Source organism: Chelonia mydas, chromosome 2 (genome assembly GCF_015237465.2).
Source record: "Chelonia mydas isolate rCheMyd1 chromosome 2, rCheMyd1.pri.v2, whole genome shotgun sequence".
Classification (NCBI taxonomy): Eukaryota; Metazoa; Chordata; order Testudines; family Cheloniidae; genus Chelonia; species Chelonia mydas.
The window spans coordinates 101,798,767-101,813,834 of NC_057850.1; the positions used below are offsets into that span (position 1 = coordinate 101,798,767).

General features: G+C 40.1%; 1 protein-coding gene across 1 annotated transcript in view; it reads left to right on the top strand.

Annotated features, from left to right (window-relative positions):
* Window positions 1–15,068, top strand: part of CTDP1 (CTD phosphatase subunit 1) — a 169,076-nt gene that overhangs the window by 57,319 nt on the left and 96,689 nt on the right. Inside the window, 1 exon segment of the mRNA XM_037892990.2 lies at window positions 12,213–12,378. Within this exon segment, the coding sequence (XP_037748918.1) occupies window positions 12,213–12,378 (166 nt within the window).

The following is a 15,068-nucleotide window of genomic DNA, read 5'->3' on the forward strand; positions in this document are numbered from 1 at the left end:
TGATGATTTTAAGACCCATCAAGAATTATTGAGGAGGATGGCAATGGCGTTAGACATCCACCCAAAGGAGGCCTGGGAAAAGTCTCAAAAGCTGGTGGACATTTTGATATCTGTGTCTCCAGCCAGAATAATCTCATTTATAGGGAGAGTTATCTTAGAGCCTACCAAGATTCTCGGTCAGTCCCCAGATTCCCTGCTGCCTTCTGCACACACACACCAAAAAAAAAGTGTAGAAGAGGTACCATGTCCCCTCTCAAGGGTTTGAGTACCTGTATAATCTCTGTCCCAGCTCCCTTGTAGTGGCAGCAATGAATGAGGGAGAGAGAGACGAGCACCAGGTGTCAACCCCCCAAAAATAGAGGACAAGAAGGTGGACTTTTTTGGGAGGAGCCTTTATTCCACAGGCAGGCTACAGCTTTGTATTGCAAACCAGCAAGCTTTGTTGGGGTGTTTCAATTTCATTTCATACAGTTTGAGTTGAAAGACAAGCTCCAAGATGAGATGAAACAGGAGTTCCAGTTTTTAATAGAGGAGGGAAATTTTGGTTGCAAGCTCTGCAGGCAGGTCTCAATGCAGCAGATTCTGCAGCTCACAGCCTGGCCTCTATCAGGATGAGATGCTTGCCCTGGTTACACTCTTCTGGCCTCCCTCCCAAGGTGCAGCAGGCAATCCAGGATTCATCTTTCCCGCTCTTCTCACAAAAGCTGGACAAGACTTTACGTAGTCTCAGACTCTAGAGCAGCCATAAAATCCTTGGACCTTTACACCCCAGAAGTGAAATGGAAGGTGTTCCATTCTCATCAGTCCCAGCATTTTCAGGGGTTTGTCCCTCAGGCCCAAGACCTGCCATGGAGAAGAAGCAGAGGGTACAAGAGACACCCACCACCACCCTCTGCTTCGGCAGCCACCAGTTCATCAAGACAGGCAGCAACGTCTGAGAACTCATTTTAATGGGCAGGTGGAGAGTAGTCTACCAGTTATAAGAGTGCCATCTTTTTCTTTGATTTTTGAAAAACGTCTGTTCCGTTTCTGTCGTACTTGGAGCCACATCACCAGAGTCTGGTAGGTTATTAGCACAGTGGAAGTGGGATATACGCTCTCTGATTTATTTCTACGCCGCAGTCTCCCTCCCTCTTCAAGGTCCCCTCTCATGAGACAGTTGCTACAAGAAATACAATCACTCCTCCTTGTAGCAGCTATAGAGGAGTTCCCTCTTTTGTTCAGGGGAAAAGGGGTTTTATTCCTGATACTTCTAGATCTCAAAGGTAAAAGGGATCTCAAGCCTATTTTAGATCTACAGCAGTTAAATAAGTTCCCAAAAAACCCAAAATAGAAACTCCACATGGTCACAATTGCTTTTATTCTTCCTTCCCTGAAAGTGGGGGATGGGTATGCTGCACTCTACTTGAAGGATGCCTGCTTTCCCATGGTGGTTCATCAGAGTCGCAGAAAATTTCTGAGATTCACTGTCAGCAGGCACCATTATCCGTTCACACAGCTCCCCTTTGGTTTCCTGGCTGCCCCACATGTCTTTACAAAGTGTGTAGTAGAGGTTACAGCTTTCCTTCTGAGGTCAGTGGTCCATGTATTCATTTACCTGGACAACTGGATGATCAGAGGTCAATCCAGGTTGAAGGTGGTATTCAGCATGAACATAATCTGATCCACCTTTCATGCACTTGACTTGCTGATCAACATAGACAAGACAAGCCTGAGTCCAGTAGAGAAAACAGAATTCATAGGAGTTGTTGAGTCCAGGATCATGGCCAGGATCGTGCTACCACAGGCAAGGTTTCAGGCAATGCAAAGCCTCATTCTGGATTTAGAGGCTTACGCAAATCTTCATAATATAATGCTGCTCCTCTTCCATGACATTCTTGGTGAGCAGTGAAATTGTTAACTTACAAAGTATCATTGTCATCTGAATTAGCAGTGTCATCTGAATTGCTTTGAGATATCTCAGAGCAATTGTTCAGGTATCCGCAGACTGCATCTGTTACTTGCTTTGAAGGTTTTGTCTTCAAACATAAAAAAAAGAAGAAAAATCTCTAGTTAATGTTGACTGAAGGCAATTGAGAGTTCTGCCCATACTCTCCTAGGGACTGCATCACACATTTAGGGAAACTCTGCCATAACATAATTGGTTTCTTCCATCTCTGTTTTTCATAATTCTATACCAGTTCTATAGATGCTCCTCTCTCATCACTCTTTGGATCCAGCAGCTCATCCCACCCTGGGCACTGAGGTGGGTTTGGAGAAGTGAGTAAAGTGTCGGAAGTCACAAAGTACAGAGTTCTAATCCTGGCTCTGGCATTGAATCACTGTGTGGCCTCCGGGAATTCTTTGTTTCTTTACCGGTAAAATGGGAATAATAATACTCTTGTCCTGCAAGGGAGATGTGGAGATAAATTCAGTAGTGGGAGCTCTAGAAAAGACCATAAGGAAAGAATCCGTATTCAGAGCAGTGTTAAATTGCGTGGAAGAAAATAAAGCATGGAGCAACACGTTGAACTATGGGGATAAACCAAAACACAGATGGTTGAGCACTGTGCATTTGAGTGAAGCAGGAGAGCTGTGGGGCAAAAGTATGTGATGGTTTAACTGAAGATTGTATCAGAATGCATATGAGATATGGAGGGCAGAAATAAAGTTGCATTGGCACTGTGCTTGACTTTGCAACCTACATGATGTGTGGGTTTTGTTTTGTTTTGTTTTTTAAGATAACTATACAGTTGTGTGTCCTAGGAAAGTCTATGTGGGTTGGGGTTATGAAGCACAATCTGTAAAATGAGAACACTTGTAAGCAAGTCTGCTTAATTCAACCACAATTAGTAAAGCCATCAACATAGAAGTGTTGATTCAGTTTGAGTGTTGCTATCTCTATAAAAGACTTAAATAACTACTCTCCAACAAATATTTATGGTTTCATTTGAGGTAACTGATCTTTAAACATTTTGAATGTAAACAGCTGCAATGTTTTTCTTTGAGTGCTTCCTCATGTTAATTCCATTCTAGGTGTGGTGCGTGCCCACGTGCACAGCCGTCGCATATTTTTTGCCTTACCAGTATCCATAGGGCCAGTCATGGCACCCTCTGGAGTGCTGCGCTCATGCATCAGTATATTAGGCACCACCGGCCCTGCACCCCCTCAGTTCCTTCTTACCGCCCATGATGTTTGTCAGAGCGTCTTCCCCTTGCTTGCAAGTGATCAGTAGTGTTTTCCTAGTGCTATTCCGCCTTCTTTTGTATATAGTTATTCACTGTAGTTAGTCATTAGGTGTTAAGTGTAGTGGTTAGTAAGTTAGAGTCCCTGTTGGGACTTTGCCCCAAGACAGGGCATACGCTGGGTCTCTGGGCTTTAAGCCTTGCTCAGTGTGCAAGGATCTGACTCCCAGGAGCGGTAGGGGATCCAGGCAGCCGATACTGCCTCCCACGGCTGAGGGAGCTAAAGATCAGAGAGCCCCACTGGTGCTACATATGCTGATGGAAGCTGCAAAAGCCCCTCCACCACCCAGATAGGGGTTAAACCGAGCATGGGACCACCTCAGAGGGCAGTAGTGCATCACCGGTCCCCAGAGCAGAGGCCAAGGTCCCTGACTCCGCACCCTAGGTCCCCAGTTAGGACGGCTTAGCTTGCTGGCATCACGGGCAAGATGCAGATCACCCACAATGGGACATTGGTCCACGTATGCCTGGCACTGTTCGCCCTCCTGCCAGATGATGCTGCAGCACAGATCTCGCTCCCCAATGTCATGAGACCGATTCGCTTCACAGCACTAGTCCCTGCATTCCCTATACCGGTCCGCTGGCAGGGGCCATCTCCCCACTCAGGGCACCACTCCCCTGCTCCGAGGGGCCAGCCACCATACTCAGGCGTCCACAGTTCCTCCCTGGTCACCGGAAGGGGACTCTTCGTGGTCGGAGTGGGACTTTAGCACCTCGCCAAGGCAGCACCAATCTCAAGCAGGTCGGTCTTTGCTCGTGACATGACGGTCTGGTTTCTTATCCTCACGTCCAGTACCCTGTCCCTCCTTGGGACCTGAATCTCATGCTGTCGCAGCTCATGGGTCTCCCACCCCTTTGAGCCTCTAGCTTCCTGCTGTCTTCCGCTCCTATCTTGGAAAGTTTCTTTTCTGGTGTCAATCACATCTGCCCACTAGGTCTCTGACCTTAGGGCAGTTACCTCGGAGCTGCCCTATAGAGATTTCTACAAGGACAAAGGTTCAGCTGAGTCCGCACCCGGTTTTCCTGCTCAAGGGTACTTACAATTTCATAGGAGTCAGTGCATATATTTGCCTGTCTTCTTTCCAAAATCTCATAAATTGGAGGAAGAGCACAAATTGCACATTCTGGACATCAGAAGGGCTCTGACCTTCTACATCGAAAGAATCAAGCCATTCCGTAAGTCAACACAAACCTTGTCGTGGTGGCAGACAGGATGAAAGGTTGTCCAGTGGATGTCCTCTTGGATCACCGCCTGCATCCGTTTCTGTTATGGTTTGGCAAAAGTGTCTCCACCGGTGATTGTAACCGCCCATTCGACTAGGGCGCAGGCCTCATTGGCAGCTTTCCTTGTCCAAATGCTAATTCAGGACATCTGCAGGGCTGCTACCTGGTCATCTATCCACACGTTCTCGTCTCATTACGCGCTTACCCAGCAGGCCCAAGATGATGCTGGATTCGGTAGAGCAGTGTTGCAAGCCGCACGACTGTGAACTCTGAGCCCACCTCCATGGATACTGCTTGTGACTCACCTAGAATGGAATCGACATGAGCAAGCACTCGAAGAAGAAAAAACGGTTGCCAATGATTCCCTGACTATAATGGTAGTTTAGAGGGACACTTTTTTTTTTAAATTGTTAAGGTTGGTGACAGCAGTTAAGTGACCACTCTTTTTAGCAGGGAATAGTTAGGATTCTTTTCTTTATATGCAAGTGTCTTGACAATAGGCATCTTAATATAGAGGTTTTTAAAAAAAAAAAATTAATAAATGTTAGGAGTTATAAGAATTAAGAATTATAACAATTCGTGAGATGAAGTAATGTTGTCTGAAAACAGTTGCAGATGGCATGCTGGACTTAACGTGTCATCTTATTTTTACTTTAAACCCCAGTGAACACTAATAATACAGTAAAAGATAAGGACAGACTTGTTAGAAAATGGGTATAATTTACATGTGAAAGGTAAAAGCAGCACTGTGCTTTTTAGGTGACACTAAGAGACCCCAAATATTTTAGCTTATTGAGGTGCGAGCACTTATGGCTGAAGTAAATATTGTGGAATTCATTTAAAAATGCATGTTCATCTGTAGAATTTCTAGTCTTACGTGAGACTTTACGTGCTCAAAGTGCATTTTTTGCTTTTAATGATTTGACAGTAGTCATTAAAATACTAAATCCATGGTTGTTTTCATAACATATTTACATCGATGTGTTTAATATAGTCTACAATGGAACTGAATAGAGAAGAGAAGTCAAAACCCAACTTTTTTAAGCATCTGTGTCTTTCAATTCATATGAATAAAATGACACACTTGGAAGGTCATAAATAAGCACTTCTACCAGTCCCACAAATACCCTGTATGCAGATGCTTAACTTAAAAGAGGTAAATACTCCCACTGATGTTAATGGAACCATTCAACTGTATAAAGTGCCCGTGCATGTTTTTAGGATCAAGGTCTAAATTAACAAAATATATGCAATTGTTAGTGTCCAGCTGTCAGAATTAGTGTTCATTACTGTTCAAGTGTCTAGTTAGAATTGTTTTTAATGCTGCTTTTCCAATGTTATATCTCTTGCCACTGTTCTTAATGATCAATGTAGTTTAAGAATGGTATTTGATGTTCTTTTTAATCCTTTCCTTAGCATAATTTTAGTTCTTACACTGATACCTGTACCAGTGTAGAAGGGTGTAAGATATGTCATCTTCAGAAGTGTGTTCACACATCCTGGACATTAATACGTCTAATAGGGCACTTCAGTGCACAGGTACATGCACATGCATGTGTACAGAATTTTGTGCTCCCCGTTCTGAAAATATATTCCTGAAACTTGTGTTTATTGAATTCTGCTCATACAACTGAGATGCTGGAATTAGCATTCAATCTTTTATTCAACATAATCAGTGGAAACTGTAAAGATTAAAATGTTTAATAAAATAAAAATACTGTCTTCACTACAAGCCTCTAAGAAGTCTCTCTTGTGTTTTGTACTGTTTGGTATGACATCAGTGATGTAAAACCTATTATTCTTTATGTAGTAATAGTGCTCAATTAAGATTGAAAATACTGGAGAAATATTAACAATTGTCAAGCAGTCGCTAGCGGCTATGTTTAACTTTTTTTTCTTGTAAGTTCAGGATGTGCTGATAATAGTGTGAATATACATGAAAATGGATTAGAACATACGTTCCTCTATTCCGCCACTCTGTATGAACAGTAGGGAACTCAGACCTCTTTCTTTGCATCCCTTGTCTGCAGACAGAAATTTTGGTCGTCAGCTGTATGTATTATTTCTGCGTATCATCTTCTCAGACTATATGAAAGTGACTGACTTTCAGGCTATGCCATTTGATAAAGCCTACGTTGGGAAGTAGATGAAAGCAAACTGTATTGTGACACTATAATGCTGATATGGAAGGGCCCTCTACCTCCTCAACCAAAGAGAGACCATAAATTTATTTTATTGGCGCTAAGATAAAATGATCCTGCTTGCCTATCTGCTACATATAATTAAATAAAGTGTAACTTCCTGCCAACTCACATGCTTAAACTTCCAAACTAACTTGTACACCTGTAGTTTTGTTTTGTCGTTCCCTTTCTGAAAGAGAGTTGACTAAAGATATGAATACCATCAGAATCTTTCTGTTGGCTAGGGTATTTATTTAATGAAAAATAAGTAGTCATGTATACTGAAAAAGATGCATATTTTGAAGATTTGCCTTCCAACAGTTGTATTGAGTATACAAGTGACTACTGCATTTTTCTAACTGTAAATAATAATCTCCAGTGCAGTTTCTTACCAAGATGGAATTTTTTCAGATTATATGTGAGAAATTATCTGACAAAGGGAGAAAATACTACAGTGAATAGTCCCTGATGAACTAACCAAATTCTTTTAGGCCCCTTGAAAATCCCAGCTTATGTGAATGAATACTGAATTTGAGGATGTAAGAGGAAAGGATAGCATTTCTACTATATTGTCATATCTCCCATATTTTACATTGTTAAATAGCATTCAGTTGGCAGGAGACTGCAGTGCCATATTAATCACATCTCAACAAGGAATCAGTGACATCTTCTAGTTTGAAATTTAGGGCAGAATTATTTTTATAGCTTTGAAAAACTAAGGTGTCTTTTCCCCTGAGTATTCATGTGAGGTGGTGGTGGTAATGGTGATTTTTTACTATTAAATTACTTTTCCCTTTTTAAAGAGTCAAATTAGTTGAAGTCCGTCTGGCTTCAGATTTTGTGTTCTTTGAAGGGAGAACCTATATAGAATACAGCTTGACATCTAGATGGCTTTCCTCAGAAAGTAGCGTAGATGTTTCACTTAAAGTTAATAAAAAGTAGGCCTTGATCCTGCAGACATTTGTCCATGTGCCATAATAGGCTCATGTGAGTATTCTCATTGAAGTCGAGCATATGCATAAGTGTTTGCTCAGTCTGGGCTTATACATTTCTTGTACAATCAAAGCTTAACAAGGCACAGTTGTTTTGTCTTGTTGCTCTGGCTTAATTTCATAAACTTATACAGCTTCCCAGAACTGTGTATTGATATTGGTGCCCTAACTGGTGGTGACAATTTGAAATGGCTAATGATTTAAGACAGACTTGCAACGTTGTGTTCATCTTTGGTGAGCAATTCTTGTTGCTGTGGATGACATTAAGGGTCATACCCAAGGCATACTTATGGTTCCAAACTTTCTGTTATGAATCTTGGGATCTTAGGCAGCTGGCACAAGTTGGGCCATGCTGAGGCCAGTGTAGCTTGTACCTCAGGCCCAATGTGGAATAGAGAGGCTGTAGGATTGGAAGCACAATAGTGGCTTAAAATGGTTTTGCAGAACAGCTAAACATTTGACTCACAGGAAACAGATTCCACTGTTCCTTCTTAGTGAGATTACACTAAACCAAAAAATAGAGAATTTAATTAAGAGCTGTGAAAATCTCCTGCTGTTTCCTGTTTGTGCCTGCAACTCTATTTTCCTGTCTTGATAGATGTCATCAAGCTTTTTCCTATTGGAATTTGTCATTAAAACAGCAATCCCCTTGCAATTACACAGGTGCTCGATCCATATCAATGGATGTTTTGACATTTCAGGTATTTTAAAACATTCCTTTGTAATTTTCTTGTGTAATTTGTATATGCTGATTAAGCTAATGAAGTAGTAAAAATCAGCAAAATTCTACTTTGGACTATAAATACACCATGCAAAAAGAAGACTGGGTGATTTCCAAAGCACAGACTAACATCAGTGAAAAGTTAGCAAGTCCCTGGTGACTAGGTCACAGATTTAGACCCCATCAGTGCTGTTGCAAACCTCTTAAGATCTCTGATTGTTGATTAAAGAAATACTTTGATCTCAAAGGATGCAAATACCACCTGCAGCAATTGGAGAGCTGACTGAGGATTTGAAATGTAAGAGTTGTTGGTTTTATAGATAAACTCTCAAGAGACTATATGCAATAGAGATTTTTTTTCAAACTTTATGACAGTATGGGGTAACAACATCTCCTATCTTGGAAGCTGTCTGCTTCATCTAGAGTGCAAAAGCTGCTCAGAAAGAAGACAAGGAAGGAGGGACCAAGATTCCACTTTGTAACAATCTTAAGAACAGCCAGACTGAGCATAAGAGCAGTCATAATGAGACTTGCTTCTCTGTAGGGAATGTACAATTGGTATTATTCAGGCATATCATAAGTTGTGCTAAATTCTAGAGATGTTAAATCTATAGAGTCCTGCACAGATACAAAATTTGTATTCGCAAAAGAAGTCCACAGACGTGGATATAAAGTAGATATCTGCAGATTTGCTGAGCTTTATAAATCAATATTATGCTTTGAAAATTTCTCAATGGCTGCTATGAGAACTTAAACCATTTCACAGATGTTAAGCTTTGCAACATTCTGACTGTCTCCTGGGTGATACATAGCAATATCCCTTTTTTACATGTGAGGAAACTGAGGTCAGACTGAATAATGTGTCCAATTACAAGTTACAAATTGGTAATGTCCAAGTCAGGACTAGAATCCAAGTCTCTTGTCCTCAGGACCATATTTTACAAAGGAGGTAATATCTTGCAAGGTTAAATATTTGTTTTGCAGCGCAGGGGTACATGATTGTGTTTGCAAAGGCTTACTTTGAAAAACCTGGGGTGATTGGGGGATAGAGAAGATGAAAGCTCCTCAAGACACTACCAGACTTCTAAAGGTGAAGGCATTGGGGCTTCTTGTGTATAACTATAGTGTTCACTGATAACTTAATTTGTGTATATGTACAAATGAGTGCTAAGGGGAAGATATCCAAAGGCACAAATGTCAGTTACATGCCTTACTTTAAATAGTATGTAGCTGCCCAATTGCCATTTGTGCCTTCTAAAAATTGACCCCTGTATTCTTAGTTGCACACTATAATAAATATATCTGAGAACCTCTTCTTTGGATTTTGTGTAGTTTATTTCATGTAATTATCCACTGAATATAAATCTGTTCACCCTCTTTTTTTTCCCTGCCGTGTTCTTCAGCCTTAAAATATTAGCACCAATAGGAGTCATAGCTGGCCGCAGGAGAAAATGATTGGAAAAGGATGGGGTTGGAACCTAGCTCCATCTCTCAGCTATGCCAGCCATTGAACAAAAATGTTATGTCTCCAAATACAGAAGAACGTTGGATTGAAAGCTCCCACTGGTGCTAGCTAGAGCCACCCTTATTTTCAGCTTTGTTTGTTGACTTAACATATAGTCCCTTTGTGAGGTAGTGAAATGAAATATTTGGGCTGCTAGAAGTTCAGGTTGTTGAATCAAAACGGTACTGGTAGAACAGTGTGTGTGACCTTATAGCTGAGTTCCCCAGCATCTTTTCTAGTTACCTGCTTGCCCAATTCTTCTCTCGTGCCCATGTAAAATTGGGAGTAACTCTGTTGAAAATAATGGAGTTACAGCAGTATAAATCTAGTGTGAGAAGAGTATCAGGGACATGATATACAGCTTTTATTTCAATGCCAGATGAATGGGTATATTTCTTCTGCACTGTAATAAGTATTTTACTATGGATGATGCTTTCTGTGTAAATGGATTGTCCCAGATAATTCATTGGTGCATTGACAACATTGTATTGCTCTCAAAATTTGTCAGTATAAGTTTTGGGGAAGAATACAACTTGAAATATGGCCTTCAGGCTTACAGTTTGGATAGTTGGGTACCCTGGAGACAGAACGGAGCTACAGAAATCAAATACTGGAACAGGCCAATTTGTCAGTCCTAAAAAAAAAAAAAAAAAAATCACAATAATAACCAAAAACATCTAAACTAACTCATGATAAATATATATTAAATGGTTTGACGGGCCAAAACTAGCAGTTAGCGCAGATTAGCATTGTATTTCAGCTCCACCTTGCTCTAAGGTAAAATGTACAGTTTTCCCATGTTGTAATCAATATATAATTAAGTAGAACAGGTGGTGGTAATAAACTCATGCAACTCTTGGACATTATTACTGTTTTTGGAGTACAGTGGATCTAAGACGGTGTACATAGAGGCTGTGGAGGACTTTGCCAATGAGCTTCAGCTCTGTAGCACTGAGATCTGCACCTGTTAACAAACAGTTCTCCATTTCAGGAGAGACTTTATCTTGGTTCATTGTACCCTATTACAGCCATTGCCACAATAAGGAGTGTAGCACTAGTACATTACTTATTTGGTTTTCTTTTTGCTAGTTTAAATACGTACTCTATTTAAAAATGTGGTCTGGTATTGCTAGCATCGAATTTCTGTAATACACAAGCCATCACAATTTGCACTTGTTGGAGACAGAGAGGCCAAGGAACGAATAGACATGGAGACAGATGCAATATCTGTCTTCTCCAGGGTGACGTGAGGAAGCTTGTATTGACATCTTCCTGCACTGTCAACGTGTTTGGATAAATAAATTCTGCCCTCCAAGGCTGTCAAACATTTCACACTGACTAAATTCACAAAACAGCACTGTTTTCTTGTTCAGTCAGGCCAATGTAAAGGAAAATAAGATTTGAAAAGCACGAACTCCCAGTATTACCCATGATGTAGATGAAAGTGTATCCAAAGGCCTTAATAGTCTCCAGTGTTGTAATAAGACCTCGCTCTCACGCTCTCTCTCTCTGTTGTAGACGGAATAAATCACATTATTTACCAGCACTTGAGGTCCATGTGACGATTACCTTGTTTTGTTTGACACATAAGCAAAAAAGATTACTGTTGCTAGTCTGTGGATTCAAGGACAAGAATAAGTGTCTTTTTAACATTGGCTTTAACAGCCAATATCCCTCCTCCTTTTCCTCTTGTCGTTTTTTTTATTTTTTTTAAAGCTCCTGTCCCTCCCAACAAAACCACAGCCTACTTCTAATTTTGAATTTCCCTCCTTCAATCCATGTGTCTACAATATTAATGCTTTAATGAAAGCGTGTGCATTGTTTCTTTGATATCTTACAGATGTAGTATAGCTGTTATCCTTGATATAATGAACATTTTCTCAGAATGCTGGGGAGGAAGGACTTATCTTCACTAGAAAGCTTTACCAGCAAAAGTGCCGCCAGCATAGCGCTACCTACAAAACTATTTGGAAGATTGTGTTAGCACCTGGCTGATTATGCCAGTACCTGGTCCATTCATCTTCAGACTATATTGGCAAAAGACATGCTGCACTGTGGATAGGCATTCCAGTGTCCTGATGAGCTTTCTATATTTATAACTTTTAAATTGGTATAGACAATTCGAATATGCAGATTTTTGTGGGAGGAAGGGAGAAGAATACAGTGAGAAAGAGGCGGTGTAGTGATCAATTTTTCCAACTCCAGACATGTCAGATTGTTCCAATTATTCGAAGGAGGGCATAGCAGTACTTCAGTGAAGCTGTAGCTCTTCCGTAACCGTACACTTCATGTTGAATCTGATTCAGTTCTATGGAAGCTGTAATTCAAAATGATTTTTCTCATGTGGGACCTGTGAAATTTTTCAGAGTTGTTCAACCACATCAGCAGCAGCTGTTTGATGAAGAGGAGTTACCAGCAAATGAGAATGAAGATCAACCTGGTCCATCCAAACGGAAACGCCAGCCAAGTATGTCCGAGACGATGCCACTGTACACGCTATGTAAAGAGGATTTAGAGAGTATGGATAAAGAGGTGAGCTAAACTAATTGTCAGGATTCTAACAGTATAATTGAGTTAGTCAGTTATGCATATTATTTAACTCTGTTAAATTATGCACATACATGAAATGACTTTGCATGTTACCAGGTGCGTGTAACTACTAATGGGGAAAAGCCAACTTACAGTAACTTGAAACAAAAATATTTTAATTGACCTAGAAATACAATTTTTTCAACACTAAGCTGTGCTGTAAAACAAATGTAAACTATGCCACTATAAATAGTTTCATGGATGTAGGCCTGTAAAGTAGTTATTTCACATCAATATAATTTTGGCACAAAAGAAAATGTATGGGATCTTGGTGCATGTTAGTTATGTAAAATATTATACATTATCACATTGAATTTCATATAAATGAGGACCTAAAAACCCTTAAGATCACTGATTTTTTAAAAAAAAAAAAAAAAACCCATCTGCTAGTGTGTGACCTTTCAGAAGGCGCCATAGTTTCCTTTTCAACCTTGTGTAACTGGCATTCAGTAATACATGCAGTATTTGCCTAAAAAAGGAAAAACAATTGTTTCGTGGAGAATTGGATATGTGCATTGTTTGATTCTTAAATTATGGTGAAGGTGACTTCTAGAATTTGAAACTTAGTTTCACCGACCAATGAAAGTCAGTGGGGTATGGGAGTAATCCTTTAGAAATAGGCTCATGTTCAATGCCAACTTCAGACCTTTTAAAAATTAGAAGTACTTTGATTTATTGTTGTTGATTTGTGTAAAATTCTAGATTTATTGGTATTTCTAATGTCTATTTACAGTCTATAGTATACATTCTAGGTTTAATTTACACTTTTTTTTAAAAAAGTGCTGTGTAAAACAATGAGTATTACATGGTAAAATGGATCAGATGCAAAAAAATAAGGCCACTTCATGGAAGGCAGTAAGATAATGTTCTTAATTACAAAATAATTACAATGAACTGTTACAAACTGAATTTACCGTCTGAGGGTATTGTGAAAGGTTAAGATGCCAACCCCTGAGCAAAAGATGTGTATTCATTAAATGCACTGAGAATATCTCCTTTAACTTAATTTTCCAGCTCTTGTTCGCATCACAAATCAAACAGTAAACATAGAAGGGCAGTATATATTAAATAATAGTTTTTTGACATTAGTTGGGACTGGTATTGTTTGCAACTCCATCTCTGCTTGGAGTCTTTGGAATGCCATCTTAGAGATGGATATCATATTTTCCATACAGCTTGGTCAAGAGTCTGCCTTTCCTTTTGCATGCTGGATTGAAAAGTATAATGAAGACTCCCGTTTACATCACATTTGATTGCTGGTTCTCTCAAATAATCAAATATTATTTATAGCACCTGTGGTCCCTAGTTAAAGACCCAGACTGCATTGTCCTACGTGCTGTACAAACACAGTAAAGGGACTGTTCCTGCACCAAAGAACTTTACAATGTAAGTGTAAGACAAGAGATGACAGATGGATACAGACAGACATACTGGGGATGGCGGGGGGGAAGGAGGTACAAGGAAACAATGAGACACTATTGGTCGTCATTGGTCAGCTCAGTACACCACCAGCTTAGCTGTTAAGCTTTTTGTAGGCATCACAGCAAAAAAGTTTTTGGATTTTTTTAGGAGGTTTTTGAATTAGAATAATGTATCAGTTTTGCAGATGTTTACAGGAAGCTCCTTCCAAGCATGAGGGATGGCATGAGAGAAAGCAGTTTTCAAACAAGTATGTTGGAAAATTTAACAAGTGTGTGATGGAGGCTGGCATTGTGGGCGGAGGTAGGCATGAAGGACAGATGATAGGTGGGGTAGGGATAGGCTATAAAAGGGCCTTGAAAGTGAAGTAGCTTACTTTGTGATAGCTGAGGGTAGAGTTTTCTGTTAAGTCATTTCTTAGAGAACCTCTCTTGACTCCTTACTACTTGGACCATCTCTGAAGCTACTGTTCCAAACTCTCTATGTTCATTCCTCACACTTCCATATTTTTCCATGTGCAATGTAAGGGCTGAATAGTGGTCATCTGACAAGAGCAAGCTGCTTATAAGTGTGTTGTGATAGGAGTAGCTATTTTTCTGAATATGGACTGCATTGCTTGCTTTCCTGTTCCTGTGCATGTGACTACTTTTGAGGGTCTCTTGTTTCATGTTTCATCAAGTAACTTAAACTTTTCTTCCAACATCTGGCTCCCAGATGACACAGCTAATCTTCCATTGCTTGGATTTTCCATGTAGGTGCCCTGATGATGAGATTACTTGAACAGGCAATGCTCTCAAGAACAAATGTGATTCTGTGCGAAGTCTAAGAGTCATTGTAAGGAAGTGTTGTCACCTCTCCAATCCAAAGCAGCCATTTATTTCTGGTTGTGTCACTTGGTCCTTCTCACCTGTGCTACCGTAGCTGATCTTCTGGTTAAGCCAAATATGATATTAAAAAACATCAGGAGTACAAAGAATCATAACCTCTGTTCTGACATTTTTGTGCTGAATTTGGAATAGTAATTTTGTGGGGAGAGCTGTAGAGGTAACGGTACTTATTATGGAAAAGTACTGATTGTACTGAAAGCATAATACAGGGAGATTGGTCTAATACTTCAGATAATGATCCAGATTCCTTCAATGACTTGAAGGATTTCAGAATGCCCTGAAATGACAGAAATGCCTGTAATCAGCTCTATCGTGTTTAAATTACAA